This window comes from Lagopus leucura, unplaced genomic scaffold (assembly GCF_019238085.1).
Source record: "Lagopus leucura isolate 7727_CA_CO unplaced genomic scaffold, USGS_WTPT01 Super-Scaffold_73, whole genome shotgun sequence".
NCBI classification, from domain to species: domain Eukaryota; kingdom Metazoa; phylum Chordata; class Aves; order Galliformes; family Phasianidae; genus Lagopus; species Lagopus leucura.
In genome coordinates this window covers 77,478,384-77,500,908 of record NW_024962252.1, presented here as the reverse complement: position 1 = coordinate 77,500,908, position 22,525 = coordinate 77,478,384, and the positions used below count along the sequence as shown (strand labels likewise).

Sequence of the window (22,525 nt, the reverse complement as noted above, 5' to 3'; positions counted from 1 at the left end):
GTGTCCTTCTGAAAGCAAATATTAATTTATTGCTGATTTCAGGTGTTTTTTTTTTTTTTTTTTTTTTTTAATATCAAGTCAACAGCTGCTATGCCATGAACTACATTCGAAACACTCAAACTATGATAATATTATTATTTTTCCATGCGTCAAGTGAATATACTGTTAATTCATACAACCAAAACAACAGATGCAATGCAACCATTCACAGCAAACAGTAACTATGGAATTCCACTAACGAAGAAAAGCTACATTCAAAATGTTTAAGTTTACCACACACGCACATTCAAAGCAAGCGATTCACATCAACTGCCACTTTTACTTGCCTTTCAGCAACAGGAAGATGCTTTCACTACAGTCATAGTTTAATAAATTTTATAATTTAAATATTTAAATTCAAATCTGACTAGAACTTTTAAAGGATAAAATTACTTCACACAAAAGATTAATGTTTGGAGTCAAATTGCAAGTTCTATGTATATGACAAATATTACATCAGGGATATAGATAATGTCAGTAGTAATTTCCAGTGCACTAGCTATTATTTTACTATAGTATTTTCAAGAATGTTTCAGAAATTGTAAAGATATTATGAAAATTTAAAGCAAACCTAGATGAAAGGAGCTGCAAAATTCTTCTTTGATAAAATTGTATGTTTTTTACCCAAGGTAACTAAACACTTTAAATGTAAACAAAAAACACAGTATCTTCTCACATATTTAGGAAACTGATCAGTCAATACACTTTTGAAAAAAAGATAGGCTTTATTGCTCTGTTTTGTTTCAGCTGTTAGATAATTGTTTCCAAACTGATGAGCCACGGTGAGACAATTTCTGAATCCCAGACTTGCAATTCACATTTTGCTCCTCTTTCCACTTGGCTTCTGGCATCACAATATAGTCTTGCAGGAGTCTAAATCTACCCTGTTGGCTCATAACTGATCTAGCCTGTATTTGAACTAGCTCTGCCCAAGTACACTTACGGAAAGGCAATTCCATCTGAAATATTAAACAGCCTAGCACAGAGCATACACTGTACCTGAGGAATTTTGCACAGGAGCTCATATCTGCTTCCTTCGTGGAAGTAAACAACTTTCTCACCTATTTTACAGGAAACTATAGGCTGTGTACTTTTAATAACAAGAGTGCAAATGATCTGAGAAATTTTTCACCAGTCTGTTTTCATTTGGTGACAAAAAACTTCCTAATAAGCTTCTGCTACTAGAATCAGTAATTAAGCAATCAGAAAGAAACTGACAAGTGAGGACAAACCTGTCAAACAGCTGTTTCCTATCAGCAGGCTTAGGTTATTCCCCCTCCATATAGCAACATCTTTTCCAAAACTTTCCTGCTGCTTTTGTTAAAATCTCAAAAGCTATGAAAAATACACATATGCAGTCATAATATTAAATAGGAGCAATGCAAGATGGGTATTATTAAAGTCTAAAATTTACCTGCTTTCACGGAAACATCTCTGACAGTTTTCACATGCTTTCTACTACGCATTTTTGTGACAGCAGTGAAAAATAGATGCAATCCATTGGCAGCTTCATGAGTGACATGTGCAGATGCAATGATACTGCTGTGCTCCTGCACTCTTTGTAAATACACAAGCACAATTTTACTTCATTTCCTTAAAGGGACAGTATCGCACCTCGCTGAGCTGGAATGTGTCCTAGGGGATGCCAGTATTTACAAAATCATTAATAACAAATGCCATCTTTTTTTTCCTACATATATTTTTTTCCTCATTATAACCAGATACAACAGATTATCTAAAGATTACTGTATTATTGCTGTGCTATTTGCCCGGCAGAGAACAGGTAGCCACAAGCAAAGAGACTGCCAAGTTATCAGAGGTATAAACCATACCCAAGCATCAGAAAAAGTCTCTGAAAATTGGTTTAAGTTATGCAAATCTGCCAGGTATTAACTTTTCTTTTTTTCTTTTCTTTCTTTCTTTTTTTTTTTTTTTTAAAAGAGAGGAACCAACTTCACCGAGATGAAGAAACATCCAAAAACCATTAAAGACTGCCCGCCTCTTTTTTGACAAAGCTGTCTTCAGAGATTTTCTTCCCATAGGTGTTAGATGGCTTAGTTCACAGAAATTTACTCTTCAAAATGAAAAGCACATTATTCGCCCTCAAAGTGGTGTTGGGCAAGAACGTGTATGATTTTTGCTTAGTTTCCTAACAGAGCTAATACTTTACCACTACCACGCTATAATTAAGAGATTTTGCAGCCAGCAAATTGATGGTCTGCAAAACTTAGCTGAAGGTTGGATAACTAATCCTAGCAAAAAGATTCCGTAATTTCCTGTGCATTAGAATTCCTGAACTGAGCACAGACGTGTATACCCATCCATTTACTTTGCACACCTCTTCCCCACTGACATTCCTTTGCCTGCCTTTAATGAGATTTTATGAGGAAAACCACCGCACTCAAAGTTTTTTGTACACTTCAAAAATTGGAAGAGTACCCCCCACCCTTTCCTCAAATTTCAGAGCAATTCTTTAGAAAAAAAATAAGAAATTGTGAGAATAGTCCTCTTTACTGGAGCCTAGGGGTTCAGGAGAGAGATTAAATTTTCCTTTAGTGAAAAGTTGAGCTAAGAGCATTCTTGTGCAATACTATCCCACTTGCCCATCTTTAAAGTCACAATGAATTTGTTCAGAGATGAGGCCTAATAGAGGAATTAACTGGGCAAATCTGTGCTTTTTTTTCTTTTTCTTTAAATAATGGCAACATATCCTCTAGTCTACACTGTTTATCAGAATTAGCCACTTTCTCCTACGATACTCTACAGTTACAGGCAGAATCCAATCTACAACAAATTTCATGGTTTGTTTTCCAACTTGAAGTACATTTCCAGTTAACCAGTTGACACAAGATGCCCAAAAGGTGTGATAACAATAACATCACAATAATCAGATTGCCAATAATAAGTAATATACCTAGAACTAAACACACTGGCATACATAGACAACGACTGTTTAAGCAAAGTTTTCTTTATGCAGACATTTCAGTTAAAGTACAAAAAATCATAAGCAAACTTACAAAAAAATATATCATAGCAGATCCAGTTCTGTGCCTAGCTGCATGCCTAAATTCAGTGTAGTAATAAAGAAAGAATGCTGAAGCATTTTGTAGACAGGCTGTTCAGCTTACTGTTGAAACCTGAAATCTATAGTTCCAATCATCAAATAACATTCCTGCTGAACTGAGTTTTCCACAGGAGCTACGTGAATCACAGAATATAAAAAGCACTGTTCACCTAATAAATAAGATACCCTGTTTTCTTAAACACAAAAAAATTAAGTTGCAAACCAACACAAATTTGTTTTGATAAGCTTAATAAGGCAAGTTCAATTTTAAGGTTGTTTTGACAATCACGCCTCAGAGATTAAGAAGTCCGCTCTCTTGCACGTCATAAATCGTCATATTCTCACATCACTTATAAGTGATTCTCCTATGCGATCCAAGTAATACACCTAACAATTCATATACCCTATGGGTCAATTAATCCAAAAAATAGAAAAAGGAAATAAAGTTCTTAAATACTGAAATGAAAAATGTACATATCTGATTGAAGGAACAGCCATCTCCAGTAGTTTGGTCCACATTATTTAAAATGTAGACTGCTCCACAAGTAAGGCCTCCTATTAATTTCCATGGAAACTACAACAGATACAAAGAGCACAATAATGCTATTTGACATTCCCAGCTATAAAACACTGCTTTCAACACAGTCCCCACCATTAGCTGTGCATCTGCATCAGCAATGAACAAGAGCCTACATGCTACAATTAGAAAAATCTGCACTGCTGAAATTCACCACCCACCCCTTCACTATGCTCATATCCACTGTCTGGTCTCCACAAACGTTCTGCAAGTGTCAATGAATGTCTGAATAGAGGAAACTCAGTAACACACCTTTGCTTCATACGCACTTCCACATTAGATGCCATTTTGTCAGATTGTTCCCCTCTGTTGCACAGCAACTAGATGTAACAAAATATTGTTGGGAAGGTTCAGCCTCTGCCACCACACCACCAACATCCACCTCTGATGTTGTGGGCCAACATAATCATATAGAAGGTGTTATTTTCAGAACAGCCCTCATGAAAGCATAAGACGCACAGGATTGATATTCAAAATCAGATATCAGTAAGCATGCCTCCTGTTTTTCATCATCAAAATTTTGTATAATTTTAACAAAAAATGACGGTGAAGTTTTTCTTAAACTGTACACCAATTTTTTCTTGTGATGGCCAGCATTAAGACAATGAAGATGCTTGTTTGTACTTATCAGATACTTCACAGCTTTCTTTTTGCTATCAGTTTCTTGTTTAAATATGAAATTTCCAAGTTTGTACTTTTAGAGACAATACAACAATGCTTAATTTACCCAAAATATTGAGTTCAATACTAAAGAAATTCATCTAATGATAAAGTTTGTTTAAGCCTCAAAATAACTTAAATAAAGCTAACAAGTTATCTTTGCTAGAGTTTTGTAAGAATAGCCTGACAAATGTCCCTTTCATTGCAGACAAGCCAGAATTTCCGGCAGAAAAGACAGCCCATGGAAATAATGCAGAGAGTTGTTCACCCCACAGTTGCATCAGGCTGACCAAATTGTATTTGATTTTACTGCTGGATTTAAGAGATACCCTTTAAGTTTCTTTGAGTTCTGCATTTTTAATGTTTTGCTACAGTTTGTCTCTCAGGTATCTCCAAAATTATTAAACCTTAAACATTAATTACACTTAATAAATACATTGCCTCAAGTAAATATTTTTCATGATAGGCGTGCAGAACAGTAATAAAATTTAAAATGATGCCACTGTCAAAAATTAGGTTAACGCTTCAATTTTTTAATACCTAATCTGTCACCACAGACAACAACTGCAGGTTAAAAAAAACATGACAGATGCAATGCCATATTTGGAGAGAAGAAAATTAAAGAATGAAATAAAATGAAAGGGCTGCCTCAGTTTAAGCTGCATGCAAGACAGGCCAGTAATGTTCTTGCAGCACTGCCCACCAGTTTTGCATCATGTGGGAGCTGGCAAAGAAAGATGCAGGGACAGTCTGCAAAAAAGCTGCATCCTAAATTACTAAGGGTCCCGCTGCAACAAGATAACAATGGGAGAGAAAGTGTTCTACACAGTCTCATATGAGAAAGGAACAAAATCTCTTCCTTCCAACAGAATCTGAGGTATTACTTCAGTTGGATACCTCCCTGTTAACTAATGGGCTGTGTTTACACCTACAGCACACCATAATTAAGATGCAACCAAGCCTATTAAATAAAATGCATATCTGATTAAAAGTATTTCTTAAATCACATTGCCATTTAATGTAACACGTCCATCCTCTAGGGTTAAAAAAAAAAAAAAAAAAAAAAAAAAAAAACACCACAATTCAATGACTGTCAAATTTCACCTGAAATAATAAAATGTCACACAGGTAATGAAATACTAAAACTGATACACTTCAATAACAAGCAGAATTTCAAGAAAGAATAAAATGAGAGGTACAAAAAAGAGTTCTAGAGTTTTAACTCGTATTATTATTTATTCAAATTAGGCGTTATGAAATTCTCTTCAGAAATGTAAAGAGACCAAAGCAAGAATTGGCTCAACTTTTTTTTTTTTTTCCTTCCTGAGAGCCACTGCTGAAGATTTATCAGTCATAAATTCTATTTCTTTGACAAAAAATGTTCCAGCTACATCTGGACTCAATGCACTTTGGAGGTTAGAAAGCTGCATATATTATACCTTACATTCTTTTGGAATGTTAATTCTCCAAATGCGTTAAATAATAATTATGCTACCACAGTCAAAAATATATCACGATGAGGGTTTTGCACTATAAAGACCAAATATGACTTTGCAATTCAAAATCAGAGATATAACGCATTTGTTAATAATTATAGCTTGTCAAACACTTTTATCCTTCAACACATACCATATATTGTATTCCTAGATGAGCTCCACTGCCACGACTGTTTTCCCTGTTGAGGTTACTGTTTTTCCAGCATCCAAGAATTTTGCATGTCAAATCAAAAGCAAAGGACAAGCCAAACTTAACCTAATCTCTTAGCATTCTTTTTCCCTTCCTTGTAATACACATTCATACACATTCTTATTTTGACTTTTAAAAGCTTTACTAATTTAATTCCCCCTTTACCTGGAGTTACTTTGTTTTTAAGAGAACAGTGAACACTGTGCTTATCCCAGTGCTGGTTTATTCTCCTACCAAAATTTAAGTTAGTTTTCAATTTGAGAGGAAGGATTTTGGTGCTGTAGTTTGTTTTTGTTTTGTTTCCCTCTAGGATTCTACTTTTTAATCCGTTTTCTTTTGTCTAGAATTGAAATCCCTAACCACAGCCTTTGTGAAGCAGCTTTCTTCTCAGCTCTTATCTACACCATCCAAGCACATAAAAATTGCTGCGGTGATTCAACAGCCAAAATTCAGCTTGCAGTACAATATAGTACTTGAGCCACTACCTGCTTCACACATAGGAATTAAGCTTTGAACTGAAACTGGGAGGTGACAAGGCAAACACATACTGCATCAGGCAGGGCCTGGGCATCATCCTTGTGCTTGACTACAGAAGAAATCATACTAATATGGCCCGAAGGTGATAAATTAATTTTGGCTAGGTTCCTGTCTGAAAGAACGATTTTCCTATTGAGATAAAGATGAAAGAAGACAAGGACCTCTAGGCAACTGGAATTTTGGACTGAGAGAAACTGTAATAAATCAGGTGATTCCTTCTCTTGGTTTAAAAAAGTACTTGTTAAGAGATCAGGGGTCTGTTTATTTTTTTCCTGACAAACCAAGCTTTTGCAGCAGTTTCAAACTCAGATTCATAACTTGAAAGGAGAATAAAATCAGCTGGTCATGTATTCAATTCTTGTTGGACATCTAAAGGAAGAAAACACAAATCACAGCTAACCAGGCTCAATTTCCAGAGATCTGCTGCTACCTGGAAACTCAGATTGAAGTATTCATACCCAAACACGAAAATTTGCTCGGAAAGCTTCTGCTAGCAAGAGAAGAAAACATCCATGAACACACATGCATGTGAAGAGGCACTAACAGTACCAAGAGGACAGGAGGTGGGAGGGATCCAAAATGACATGGAAGCAGTGACTACAAAAGGCTTGGCTCCTTCACACAGCACTTACAAAAGAGGGTGACTCAGTTGACCATACACACCTATCCTGTGCCACAGTTTGTGAATATCTCACTGTAAAAGCTACAGCCTATGTCAGCTAGGTTCTTCATAATCTATCTCTTACTTGAGAACAAACTCCCAGAAAAGATGGCAAAATTCTTGTCTCTTGGCTACTATCTTTCAAACAGTAGAGTAGTTTGGGGCCTCTGTGTTAAGCTGATAGAAAGGTCATATCCATTTGGTGGAAGTATGTAAAAAAAAAAAAAAAAAAAAAAAAAAAAAGACCACGACCACTACTTCAGGGAGCCAACATTTTGGTTCATGTACAGTAAGTGTGCAACCATCTCTCACGAAATCACATTTCTGATTTGCTACAAGGCTTTCACAGCAGTTAACCTCAGTTGCCTCTCTCTGAGGAGTAATGAGCTGACTGAGCACAGGACTACGCACTGTCCATCCTTCAGGACAAGAAAGGCCAAGTCTAAATTTGTCCAATTTTGATTTATCAACTTCACAATCTTTAAGAAAAGAGATGTCATATGCAAATACTAGATTTACAGTTACAGTGGGCTGATAAAGTAACTCCAGTTATATTTTTTATCTAGACTGCACTTCTCATATTTCATCAAAAAAATTAATAAAAAATTATAGGTAGCAATCAGGTTATAAATTAAAGTACAATAAAATCTCTTGTATAATACCAAATTCTGTACCTAATGTACTCTTTATCTGGAGGAGTCTATCAGCTGTTAATCTGGGATTGTCCATAGGATAAAATCACTTCTTTGATGCCTGGCTTCTGAGATGTAATCAACCGTTCTCTTGAAGGAGAGCAAGTCATAATAGTTCAGTTCCTCTTATCCTCACACCTTCTTTTTACTTGTTTGTTTTCTGCCTTTGAGCAAATATGCTATGGCTTCTGGGGTGACACTTAAAAATCTTGATGAGGTTATGTCCTTCTCAGGGGACTTAACAAAACTATGACAAGACTTAAAAGTGCAGCCAGGTGGGGAAGAGCAACTTCAGGGATTTTACCCTTACCAAGCTTTTATATTTCTTCAAAACTTTTCATATAACAATTTTGGACATGGAAAAAATAACATAGTTAGATGTTTATTAGTAAAACATCACCAGTGGATCGAGAATCTTCCAGAAAGAGCCAGAAAAATGGCACTTACCAGTACCATTACAGTCTCAAGTAAATCAGTCTCAAGTAAATCACACAGGCTTCAGCAGTAAAGAGCCACTACAATATGGTTATTGCAATAATGCTCCCCAAAACACACAATTACCACCAACTCTATGCCTTTTTTTTCAGTGTATGCTTGTACAAGTTGCACATGGGTCACAGTAGATAGCGTACGTCTAAATCAATGCCTTCTAGCCAAGTAATGAAAATTAGGAGCACTGAGGAAACCACAGTATATAATTCAAAGATAACAGTTTTTAATTTTTGAATTGACTTTAAAAAATTGTTAAAAATAATGAATTTTTACTCAAAGGGCTTATATTAGGACATCACATTTCAAGTTTTTTTTTGTTTTGTTTTAAAAGAAGAACTTTATTCTACCTTAAAACCAAGACCAAGGATAATCTGTATGATTTGTTAATACTGCTACTTTAAAAATTAAAGCAAGCTATCTCCACAAGTGAAAAACAAAACAAGTATGCTTCAGACTGAATCTTCTTTTTGCCAGAAGACCACCCCAATTTTGGCTGCCACCATTAAAACCTACTTTTACTGAAATCTGGATACCTAAGTCAAAGAACACTTCAGTATTTCAACCTTTATATCTAACCTTCCTCATAAGCTGTGGTATATTTCATAGTGAAAGATTATGACATAAGCTAATTTTACTGCTAAGTTCCACAGTTAGCAAGGAACATGAGAACATGAAACGTAGTCTCTGGCAATGTAAGTACAGCTTGCAAAAACAGCACTGAGTACTACTTTTACCAACCAAAATGTTGACCTTGGTTCCCTCTAAAAAAAGCCAAATAGTACAATAATCCATGATACACATCTCTTCAAAACCTGTCATGTGACAGTAAATGATTCTAGTCTCTTAATTGTAGCCCACCCCATTAACACTCACACACCGATCCAAAAAAAGTTAGAGTACTTTCCTTTTTGACTCCCATTTCAGTCTTTCAAATTTACTTACATTCTCTACTCTCAAAAATAGAGATAAGCACATACTAAAGTTTCTATTTTATTTTTTTTTTAAACTTCTCTGTTTGCTTGGAATAAAGTATGTGAATAAATGTTTCCCAGCATCGATGCTAATGTACTAGAAAATGACAATGTCCTATGTACCACTTCTGAACGATATTCCCTTGGTAAATATACTCTGAAGGTAGATGATACTTCCAAGAAATAACCTACAAAGATGTAGGAAAATAAATGAGTTGCCAAACTTTTTCCAGATCAACTTTAGTAAATGCAAAACTTCAAAACAAAAGTTTTTATTATAAACTTCAGAGAAATGTATCAAATAGCACAAATTAAGGGCTTCTAAATGAGGGATCAATATCCTATTGTATTTTACACAAAGAGCTAAAACCCCATTGCTGTAACAATGGGGAAAAAAGAAGGTTTTACATATCAAATTACCTGTCTGATTTGATGTTTTTAATAGACTATAAATCTGGCTACAGCAGTTTCTGAGTCTCAATCACAATCGTTAAAACTGGAGATTAGAGAAGACGCATTCTTTGACTTTTTCAAAAGCATTTTATTACCACTTCACGAATTCTACAAATATCCCTTAAAGGAGACGTAACTAGTTGGCACTTGATTATAAAAAAGCATTTTGGTTTTGCCTTCTATCATGATGGATTACTTAAATGATATGTATTATCTTACCTGATACATTCCAACTCCTATGTGTTTGGGCTCAATTTTCACTAGCTCAGCTAGTGGGTCTTGTACGCGTCTAGCTATGGAAACTGAAAAATAGAATCAGAAAACAACAATTGTTTAAACAGAAAATCACAAGCATACAACAGTTTTTGCTATTTTTTCCATGTTCTATGTATTTGATTTTTTTTTAATCTGGAAATTATCAATAATAAAATAAAATTATTTTCCACTGTTAGACACAGGAAATAAAGAGTGTGTTAATCAAACTTTTTTAATTGAATAATTCAAACAAAGACCTTAAGAAGATTTCATACTGTAATACAACATCATATCCAATACTCAGGCCACAAAGTTAAACAGAACTGTGTACAGTAAATTTCTCCCTTGTCTCAATACTAACATTTATAAACATTTAACAATTTAAATTACACTCTTTATTGTTAAATCAAAGATATGTAGCAACAAATATGCACTAAAAAAATGAATGGAGTAGCTATCCACAATTTCTCAAACACTGTATTTTCTAAGTTAACCTGCACATTTAGAGTTGAAACTTTTTATATAATTCAACCACAAAATTCAATATCCACTTCAGAGAAAGTTCTCAGGTAGTTGACTCCTTTGCTATCTTTTAATCAAATCTGCATACCAAAACACATCAATATACAGATTGTCATTGCCATAACCAGGTAGGAAAAAATAAAGCTATTTCCAACATTATTGCCATGGAAGAGCACAGGGGAAAAATTTCTGTTTTTCTACATCCTAATACTTGAAACAAACCTGAAATTTTCAAGTCTACTTTAATGATTACTACTTATCACAATGTTAGAGAAAATACCTATTTACAAATTTCAAACTTCAAATTCTCAACCTTTGTCCAATTCTGCTGATACTGAGCTACATTCATATTTACAACTGTGCTCCCTCCTACAAACACTGAAAGAGGTAAGTTCTACTGTTCAGCATTACACTTATAAGCTTCCCCTCCCAAAATTCATTTTTATATCAAAGAAAACATTAACAAACAATACTAGAACCTGGAGTTACTCTTAATACTGAAAAACAAACAAAGAAGAACACTCTAAACAACTACAAAAAAAAAAAAAAAAAAAAAAAAAAAGCAGAAAATGAAGTGCACAAAGCAAACCTAGCCCAGAGATCTAAAAAATTTCATAAACTCAGAGGAAAACTGAGTTTCACTGGAGCACAGCTTTTCTTAACTAAGTTTTCAAAGGCCAGGTCTTGTTGCCAAAACTGCTTTACCCTCCACATGTACTTATAAGAGTGAGAAAAATAGGACAGAAGATGACTGCACTGCTTTGAAAACTCTCTCCAGAAGGAACCCCGCACTTCAAGAGGCGATTTCTAAAATTTATTTTACCTCTAAATTCATTTTTAAGAAAATGAACAGTGGGTCAGAGGGAGAACAGACAAGAATCAGGAATAAATATATATATGCAATTGGTAATTTGGCCAAAAATACCTACGTAATCATTAAAAAAAAAAAAAAAAACAACCAAGTGGAGATAATTTTATGCATTTATATACACATATATACATTAGCATACAATTAAATGACATACAATTATACACATATTGTTAAGTAAAATATTTCATACATATAAAGCTTTAGATGGCTTTCTACAGCTAGGTATAAAGTAAATATAAGAGATAGAGAAGCTTTACATAGAATTGTTTACATTCAACAGGATCTTTTGAGGTTGTTTCATCACACTTCTTGTTTTCACGCAAAGTAAGCTAGAGAAGATTGCCCAAGACTGTGTCAAATTGGGTTTTGAGCTTCTCCATGGATGGAGGCTCTATAGTCTCCGGGCAGCTTTTGCCACTCTATACACTCACACACAGTAAATAAATAGACTTCTTTCCTGAGTTTGATAACTTTCTTTTTCTTTTTTTTGTGTGTGTGTGTGTGTGTGTGTGTGTTCAGGTGGAATCTTCTGTTTCGATATGCCTGTCCTTTTGTCCTGTCAGTGGGAACTATTAAAAGTTTGCCTTGTTCTTCATTCCCTCACAGGTATTTCCACAAATCAGTGACATCCCTCCAAGCCTTCTCTTCACTAGGATGAAGGGTCACAGCTCTCATCTGTTCCTTGTATGAAAAGTGCCTCAACCCTTTAATCAGCTTGGAGGCCCTAATTTAAATGACAGCTACCGCTACTGCAGATTGTTAAAGACTTGACAGCATTTTGTAAAAGAACTCGACTAAACTTTGATACTTGAAGCCCAAACAGTATACCTAATGCTTATTAGTTATGCAAGCTCCTCGAACCATAACCACAAAACTTATCGTTTGAGTACAGCATTAGAGATTTCAGTTTTAAGGATTTGCACTGGTAAATGTACAGTTAGCACAAAGTTCACTGCTCGGTCATGCAAGACTTTTTCATACCTTCTATTATCAATTTTAACATGCTGACAATGGCAGTTTGCTAGCTCAGCTCAGAGAGCACTATACTGGTGACATCTGATACATGTGCTCCTCCAAGAGAGAGGTTCTGCATTCAAAGGCTATCACATATGCCTTCTTGTCAAAAATCAGAAAAGGTCAACCAGTGCAAGTACACTGATTATAGCTCACACAAGTATAGCTTACTACAGAAATGCTTTCCTGTAAGTACTGCATTAATTACTTTGAAACACTAGAGGTACCTATCACCAGTCCCCTAACAAACAAAAATGGAGCACAACACCCTTGAAAGCAGTGTGGATCCAGAACATTCAAAAGATTTTTCCTAGCCAAATGCATGCACCAAACATTTTGTTTACCAAAAAGTTGTCATAAAATCAATATCCAAATAAGTTTTTACAGAAGTTTTTACAGAATTTTTTTTTTTTTTTTTACTTCATACAAAAATCATTTCAAAAATTGCATTTTAGACAAGCTGAGTGCAAACATCTGTCACTGCCCGTATGTCCTTTCATTACATCTTTTAGGACATTTCCAAATATAAACTTCTCTAAAGAACCTTCAGATAAAAGGAAAATTTAGATACCACTTTTCTTAAGTTAGGTTGACAGTGTCATTGTATCCCAATGAAGTTTCCAGCAGAGATGTGGGTCTTGACCCAGACAAGCCCTTCCGCACAGATGCATGGCAGAATTCCCACCCAAACCAGAGAAACTCTTCACATGTATAAAGTCACACAGATAGTTAAGTGCTTGCCTGGATGATACAGGAAATTGTTACAACATCGAAGATTAGCAGTCAGTTGTATGGTTTAAGGGATGCAGTTACTACATGTGCCAGTGAGATGCTGACCTGCAGTTTCCACTGCACTATTTTATTCCAGAACATTTCAAATTCAAAAGGAAAAAAAGCAGAACAGGGAAAACAATAAGAGTACGCCATCTCTAGGAACCAATTCACTTCTACACTGAATTAAGATGAAAATCTGCTGTCCCCTGTATAGGCAAAGCCACCTTTTCTTACAGAAATAGAATGCTTCAATAGGCGTATCTTTTCAGGTGGCAATAAGGCTCCACTCTGACTGTTTCATCCATGATCTAGATTCCTGCAATACAAGCACAGTCTTACTGAAATCATGAGGGGTCTGCAGATATGCAAGGTCTGCTCCCTACAGACCAGACTGCAAAATCATAGGTAGTAAAACCTGACGGTCTTACATCACTACATTTTGAGCATTTTTCATACTGAAATATTACACTAATATTCATTACACTTCAATATTTATTAAAGACATTTTTGTATGTTTGAAATACATTTCAGGAATGGCTACAAATCATGAATTTTTAGAATAATGACAATGAAATAGGCGGTACATTCTCACTTCCACTATTAAGGTATGTTTCAATTTTGCTCCAAAAATTCAAAAACTTCATGACTGCATGTAGGGCAAGAACAGAAAACAGGATTTTTCAAAGTAATCAGTGAACCACAATTTGCAAAATATGATAAAATGGAGAAAGAAGTTATTCAATATTAAAGGGTATTAATATTGTGGATACATAGGCTTCTTGGAGAAAACCACAAAAACTGCATACCAGATGGACGCAAAGCTTCTTCAAGTTGTCAATTAAGAAAAAAACAGCATTGCAATATTTGGAATGACAGCAACATATTGTGCTGCCATGCAGTAAATTCATATAAAATTTCAAAGCTAGAGGGGACAAGATTGCCTAGGTGGTCCTCTGATTTCAATGCAGATGAACTTCACCTCCAAACAGAAAGAAGAAGAAGGTTGCAGAAAGCATATTTACCAAAATCCTGCAATGTCATTAGGACCTTCTCTGTTGTTTTGGGGAAAAAAAAAAAGAAAAAAGAGAAAAAAAAAAAAGGTAATTTAACTGTTTGGTGGTCTCAGTTCACACCATCCTTTGGTTATTTGACAAGACACAAAGATAGTTATGTCTTTTTGCCTGTCAGTGATGACAGTGCGGTGGGTGAAAAGTAAGAGCTACTTGCATGACTCATTTAAGTCCCAGGCTCATCTTTACAGAAAAAACAGGATTATATTAAAATGTTTTGTTTACTGATAGCTAATGAGAAGATGTGCCCTTCTGAGCTTGCAAAAATACTTCATTATCTGGATACCCCTATCTAAAAACAGTAAGTCTCTCATCATCCCCAACTAAAAAAAAATCTAAAATTAAGACTACACTGTCCTCACAAACACAATTACGTATTTAAACTTTGTTTTTACAATCAGCAATATCATTTTTCACAGAGATTAGAAAGCAGCGTTCGCTGTCAAAGACTGATAAGACTTATAAATTGGGGTACCTGCTTCCCCTGAGTAGTGGAATAGATGTCAACTAACAATTATGGCCAAAGTTGTATGCGTACTCTTATAAAGGTTCAAGAGCAGCAAGAAAGCTTGTCAATTACATAACGAAATAGATTATAAATAATCTTAAGTATTGCACCTACTTTTGGGGCAGCATGCCAATTTTTGTGGTCCAGGCAATCACATATTGTAGTAGTGCTATATGCAAGAGCCATGCCATGAAGCAAAAGCATAATGCCTGTGGACAGGGAGTGAAAATGAGCCAGGAATGACCATGGGTGGAAAGAGAAAAAAAACCTCAAATCTCTTTAGTTACAGTGGAATTCAAGTGCTGCTTGCTATGACAAGCAGCAAAATAATTTTGGACACCAAGTCCCAAGTTTTATGGCGGCATCTCTTTAACACCCATACATATAGGTTTTACCTAAAGAATAAAGAAAAGAATGTGCCCCCAGCAGCAGCCGTGATAATTTTTCTACCTCAAGAGTGGGAACACTCATCTGTGTTTTGAAACAATGAAGATATGAAGGTAATGGGTCATGTTACATTATCATTAGTTTTAATAAATAGATTGCAGCCACAAGCTACAACTTCAATTTTGTCATAAATGACATTTTTTTGTGTTATTATTATAATTCCTGTATTTTGTTTCGATTGAGACATGCAACTACAAGTGCTTCAAACTAAACAAATCCCCTTCCCATTTTTAACTTAACCTTTACACCTTAAAAGTCTGGGTGAAACAGAAAATGTCAATTAAATAAAAATAATGTATTAATGTAATCAAAGACTAACTCATAAATGCACATGTAATTACTGCCAATATATCATATGAGGGTAGATATGGAAACATTACGACTTATTTAAATCCTTTCATAAAAGCTTATTATTGTGTTCAAGATCAATTACTCTCCATAAGTATCTGCAATAATGTTTACTCAGTGATCGATCGTTTGGGTTTCCTGAGTCCTGGAAGCTTTCTATCCTGTTGACCTGAATTTCACCCTCCTTGCAAAGGATACAGTGAAATGTACAGTAGTCTTTTCATTAAGCATTCTTTCTCAGTAGGTCAGGATTTGTGACACAGTTTTGAATCCTCATATATCTTCTTGGTGGGTTTAAAGTATGCAATTTATTTTAAGCAACTGCTCAACAGCTGCATTTCATCCAAAATTCTTCTGTGGCAAGTGAGCAGGTTTTTGTTTTAAAAAGGTTACATTTTAGTTTACTTTTAACTCCATAAAACTGATAATCTGTTATTTGCTTAAGATTAATGAAATAATGAATGACAATGTTCTATTTACTTACTACAAAAATCTTTAAAAGAGACTGCTCAAATACAAAAAGCAAGGAAGAAATAAGAGAATTAAGAGAAAACCCTCAGTAAGTGAGTATTGCAATGCAGATTTTTAAGTCACTATTTCCTTCTTAGAAACACCCCAAAAACCCACTTTTCTTTAGTATTAATGCTTTTTATATCTCAGCCTATATCATGGGGTTAATAGTTTTGCTTTGTTTTGTATATTTTCTCCAAATTCAATCTTAGGTGGGAGATACATAACCATTTAACTGAAGCATGATGTGATTGTTCTGCCCTAGAAATCAGTTAGTCTTGCAGGATGGTTTGAATTCAGAAAACTATTTCCCATCTGCTCAGCTTAAGAGGTAAAAACTGTCAGTACACTTTTCACATTCAGATCTCTGGTCCTAATTTTAACTGCATCACCGTGGCACTGATTATTGTGACTACAAAATGTGAAAACTAGTTGAAGTTCCATACCTTACAAGAGTTATTTATTTATGCCAGCAACGAAAATAAACATTTCTGAAGTGACCAAAATGTCCTTTTCTATGCCTATAGTTAAAAAACAGCAGCAGTTTTTGTGAATTATACTGCTGCACTAAAAGCAAAGCAAAAATCTTCTCCAATTAGAGAGCAGCCTTGTATTTGTCACTCCCTTGGCTCAATGCTTCAAGGGGGTAACAAGGCCTTTTAAGGAAAGTACATATAATACATGTACATAATACATATGCATAGATCTACATGCACAGGGAGGGAAACAAACTATTTTCAAATCTAACACTCATGGCAACTGCCTCTACCAGAGCCTGGACTAATGCTCTACTTCAGGAGATTGTTCTTAGGTAGGACTGGTGGCATATTTTCAGATTGATCGTAAGTGCAGCAAATAATACTCTACATAGAAGACAAATAGAAGAAGACAAAGTCCATCAGCTGAACTCAGATCCAGATAAGCACATGAGAGGAAGGTGAATGTCACATCTTTCCACAAAATATGCAAAGATTACATATCAGTTGCAGACTTTAAAACCCATTCAGAGAATGGCACTCAGTTAATAGCTACATGCATAAACCTTTCTTAGCTTGGTGAAAATACTTATTCAATACAGTGAAATAGGAGAGTTTTCATCAAGCTCAGGATAACCACCCATTTTTTCATGGCAGGAGTCTAGAGGAATTGCAGAGGGTCTGGATTTCAGAAGACCAAACTCCTCCAACTCCACTGCTACGTTCTACTGCCTCAGATGAAACAGTGCAGATTAGAAGGATGTTGATACAAATACATCTCATGTATGCCATCAAGTATGCATAGATTGGAAACATGTTAGATTCCTGTCTAGAATAACAAGAATAACAAGACTGACAAACATCTCTGACAGCTGTGTAACAATTCATTCAGAACTAGCACTATATTACTACTGTTCTGCTTAACTCAAATCCATTTCCCTATTTCTCAAAAAGAACCCTGATGCTTGTACACGTGTTCATGAACAACTTTAAGAAGCCCCATCATTTTCAGACAACCTGTATTTATGGACTGTTGCTTAAACAGTAGAATCCAGCTCCCACTTTCAGACCAGCTTCTGCTCACTTGTAAGAGCAGTCCTGATGGAGAGAAGGAACAAGCCCTCCCTCCCTCCTGATGCTGTTCATCAACCATCCTGTTTCCAACCATTGCACCTTCTGACTTTCAACAGCACAATAAACTCATTTTTAAATGTAGAATGCAGCTCATGTAATACAAAACATAATTTCTTTCTCTTCACCTGGAATTGCATGCAACCCAACTACACAGGTATGACTTTGTAGCAGAAGTAAAATGTCTTTAATGCACACAAAATTCAGAGCTTACTTTTCTTTCTTCTAACTCTTTCTGAAAACTTGCAGATCTTCATCTACAGAAAGCTGTAGAAGTAAGCTTCCACTCAGAAAGCAGCATGAACAGTTTAACCATAAGATTTCTGTCCAATAAAGTTTTTGAGAAATGACCTTCTCTCTTGGGTTGCCAAGGGCGAGTAGTGCTCTTTTAAGAAGATGAAGAAATTAGCTCAAGAAGACAACAAGGCACGATGTCCCACACATCTAATCATCAAACTGTTTTACTTTCCTTAAGATAAAGTCAAAAGAAATTATATTTTTTCTGATCTTTACCTTCTGTCTGCTGGCCATGATGACAGCTCTGAACTGCATGTCTCTATCTTTAACAGCACCCAAGGGAATAAAACCCTGTAGGCGTGACAGTCTCAAAGTCCTAACAAGCCCCAAAAGCCTGTAAGGCTTTCTTTTGCAAAGAAAAGTGCAAGTGGTTTGCTGAACTTTGAGTGTACAATAATCCAATGTATTCTGCCCTGTGGAGAGAAGACAAGCAGATGGGATTTGACAACGCTAAGGCAAGCTGTGCTGTGTGACCTTTTGCTCTCCTAGACTCTTTATCCTCAGAAATCATCCTTTAGAAACAACACAGTTTCTGTACGAGATCATACCTGTGCATGCCACATGACACACATTCTGGCCCTCTCACTACACCAAATCTTTTCAAAAAGTAATCTTATGCATCACTTTACCTACACTCATTATTTTTCTAACTGGGTGACGTGGCTGGGGGAAAATGAGCACTACACAATGTTACCTTACGCAAAGTATGTAACTTTTGTTTCAGCAGCTGAGCAGAGAAGGGCAAATTAAAATCCAAATGCATTTGATCATATTCAATTATGGAAGTAAATGAGGCTTCACACAAGATTACTTCTAAGAAGAGTTAATACAAATACAATGTCTGAAAAGACATGCCCATTCCCACGTCATTCCACATTTAAATAAGTCTAGTACTTATGCTTGTTATGCATGACTTTCATGAATCTGTGCAGTGAACATATTTTTTAATTTCCTTTTTAAAGAGTGAAAGAAGCTTGCTTGCTTGTTAGAATGGCCATGTAAAAATGAAAGGTAATTCATCAATTTAATGAAATAATTCCTCACTTAATGTTACTGAATGTGTATCTGATTGGGGATACACAATTACCTCATAGCAATTCTCCAACATCAGGTCATCAGGTCAGAGGTGAGTATTCCAACGGATCAACTGTCTTTTTATAGAGCAGAAAACAAAAATTCTGATTTGAATATATGCCAAACAATGGTGCATCACTTTGCACCAAGAACAATAACAAAACACTATTTAAGATACAGCTCAAGAAATTTTTCAGGTCTCTGGGAAGGACATAAATTCTGTCTTTCCGCACATCAACCCTTCAATGCTGAGAAGGGCCACACGTACATATATCTCCTGTACAACTTACAGTGTCTCTCCCCATCATCATCCCCATCATCATCCCCATTTGGTCTAGTGAACCTTATTCAACCAAAAATTCTGCAATAAAAAGGAATTACAGAAGTGGAAGAAAAAAAAAAGTATATTAAAAAGTCTGGTGGCATCTACACAATGACAGCCACATGGATTCATTTCATTTCTTTTCCTAAGAAACCTAACTTTCTCAGCATTACAGATTCTGCACATCAAAATAAACCCCTGGGCAAAATTACACAGAAAAGGATGAAAGTAAAACAAAATACCAAGTTTTGGAAGATCCAAATTCCATCGCTCACAGGCTCAGTGACACCAACCAAAACCAAGGTGATACTGACTGCCACAAAGCACATCTGAAAGTGGCATGGAGTTTAGCTTTTTTCTTTCACTCATGCAAAGACAGTCTTCTGAACCAATGGTGATGGAGTGAATAATAACTGATATATTTACACTGTTACACAAGTTCACCGAATGTGGTTCCTACAGATACTTCAAAAGGAAACTAGCATTCAGCCTTCCAGTAAGAAAAGCTCGAGCAAATCTCAACCAGAGAGCCTCTCAGTCTATTCTAAAGCTTCAGGGATGGAGAATACAAGGAAGCCTGTTACCCTCTTCACTCTCAAGTGGCAATTCGATTGCCAGTTCATCCAAAACTCCCAGCCATTGCACCCCAGGTAGACAAGCTTTTAGACAAGCTACCTCCTCAACTGCTGCAGCTGAACTTCCTCAGCCTACCAAGTAGGAAATTTTTTTTACTTCTCTGTCCTACAAGCTCTTATCTCCTATTTCTGTAGGGCTGAAAAAAAATAGCTGTTGTGCTCATTAATCCTAGAATGACTATCAAATGGTCATATATACCTTCTCACATTACTAAAATAGAAATAACTAGATTTCATCAAGTTCTTTACTATCTACTTAGTTGAATCCCCCTCTACACAATTTCACAGGAAATGAACCTGAAGTACAGAAGCTTCTACGGTTTCATGAAATATTCACATTTAGTGCTATAAAGACTATAAGAGAACCTGGTTCAACATAAAGAATTAATGTCACAGCTCATAATGCCTAAGGCCAGAAAGAGGTACCCACCTGTGGATGACGTTTCTAAAACTGGACAAATCCTCCTCCATCGACTGCAACATGAATACAAGCTTTTTTGTTTATGAAGTGAGCTTTTTTTTTTTTTTTTTTTTTTTTTTTTAACTAACCACAACAGTGGTAAAAAGCACTGTATGAATGACTATAAAGAATTTCCACTCTAGTTTAAGTATGTATAATTAGTTTACCTTTCCTATTTATTTTAGGCACCCACTCATTCCACAATCTTCAAAGGCAGCTCAAAGAGAATAAAAATAACCAGTAGAATTCTTGACTTAACTAATATATCCAATTAGCACTCCCAATAAATGCGTTTTCCCCCCTATATACTTAGCCAAGGAGTTATTAGGATAATAGATTTATTTATTCAAAAGTAGGATTTATGTGTTCTATTTCTATCTGTAAATATATGAAATAATATATGGAATTACAGTTGCTAAACTGCAAATGTCAGATTTCACAAGATTTGAAAGTTCTAATATTGTATGTTTAATATTTTATATCCATGTACCTGGCAAAAATAAGCCTACCTGTGTAACTAAAAAAAACCCTTAAGTTTGCATTGAGAGAAATGTTAAAGTGGCAAACTGTGTTAAGATATCTCACATCAGTTGTACCTTTTATTTTAACTATAAATGTCACACTTCATCATGCAGCTGTCAGCTTCTTTTTGTGTATTAAATGCTATCATGTAAGCACAGAACTTGACATGATGTAACACAACAATTAAAATAAAAAACAAGTCAGCTGTGACACCATGTCACTTTTCCATTTGGTGCAAATTAAACAAAGGAAAAATCAAAAGCACAAAAGTTAAAGCTATTAAAAACACTTGCAAAGAAAGACAACGGCAGTTACTATTTCCCTCTAATGTTGTCACATTTTTCTGTTTAGCTAAAAAAAAAAAAAAAAGTGTCTTCAACTTCAGTTCAGCTAATTACAAATTGGCACCAAAAGACATCTAGAAAAATGTCAGAAGTCTAAAACTTCCAGAAAGATTCTGCTGTAAAAAATACATTTCTCACTGTCATTTCCAAAAAAGCTGGCATCCACTGATCTATGCAATTATTTTGTTTTCTTTCTACAGTATCCTATTTTAATTGGTACCCATTCTGTGGTACTGCTGTGGCAGATTAAAAGAGTTGATTCTTTTCAAACTTTTCAAATGCAATAATGTTCAAGTTATGCCTGAAGCAACCTCATAGTAATAACGAAGAAATGATGAATTCTAGATAATTAATACTGAAATCAATCATGTATTACAAATTTGATTTTCATTTACTGTATTTTGTCAGGCAACACAAAATAAAAGTGTCTGAACATTTCAGAAACTAACTTCAGTAAAAAAAGAAAACTGCCTATATTTGGAAAAGTAAACTGTTAATAATTAGACTTTCCCCTTCTGAGTGTTCCTCTGTACATTTATATCAACTCAAATAACAACAGAAAAAACTTCAGCCCACGGGAAAGTTAGTGGCATCTGTCACAAACATATAAATGTCACATGCCTAATGTTTGCTCAGGTCATACCATGACACAAGCAAAATCTCTTTGGCCCAGGGACAAAACGATGAGAGTGGAACCAGTTTGCAAGCGGGAAGGAATGAGTCAAGCAGAAAAAGGCTTGAGGTCTGTCTTGGGAAGGGAATGGCTGATGCAGAGGTTCAAAACAAAATCCTTGCAAAAGCTTTCTCTTAAAACATTGAATTAACACAAATTCCCTTTTCCTTTTGTGGAAATGAGAGTAAAGAGGAACATGGGAAATCCTGGAAAGTTTTACCCTCATATACCACATAACTTCAGAGCTGTTTTCTGATGACCAATTTTGATGCATTCCTAACAATTTCCTGGCCAAAAGCTTACTAAAAAAGATTAAGAACATCATCATTTGGAGATTTATCTAAGAGCTCTACTGCAATTTTAACTGTGCTTTACTGGATTGAGTATGATAGCAAATTGTAGGAAAAGCAAAAAATGAATAAAAACAAGCACAAGAAGAC

At 35.4% G+C, this 22,525-nt stretch overlaps 1 protein-coding gene across 3 annotated transcripts in view; it reads right to left on the bottom strand.

The window, feature by feature from the left end:
- Positions 1–22,525, bottom strand: part of SRBD1 (S1 RNA binding domain 1) — a 122,957-nt gene that overhangs the window by 41,189 nt on the left and 59,243 nt on the right. For all 3 annotated transcript variants that reach the window (XM_042894067.1, XM_042894084.1, XM_042894076.1), the window contains exon 18: positions 10,052–10,134. In XM_042894067.1, coding sequence (XP_042750001.1) covers positions 10,052–10,134 — 83 coding nt within the window. The remainder of the gene's footprint in view (positions 1–10,051; positions 10,135–22,525) is intronic.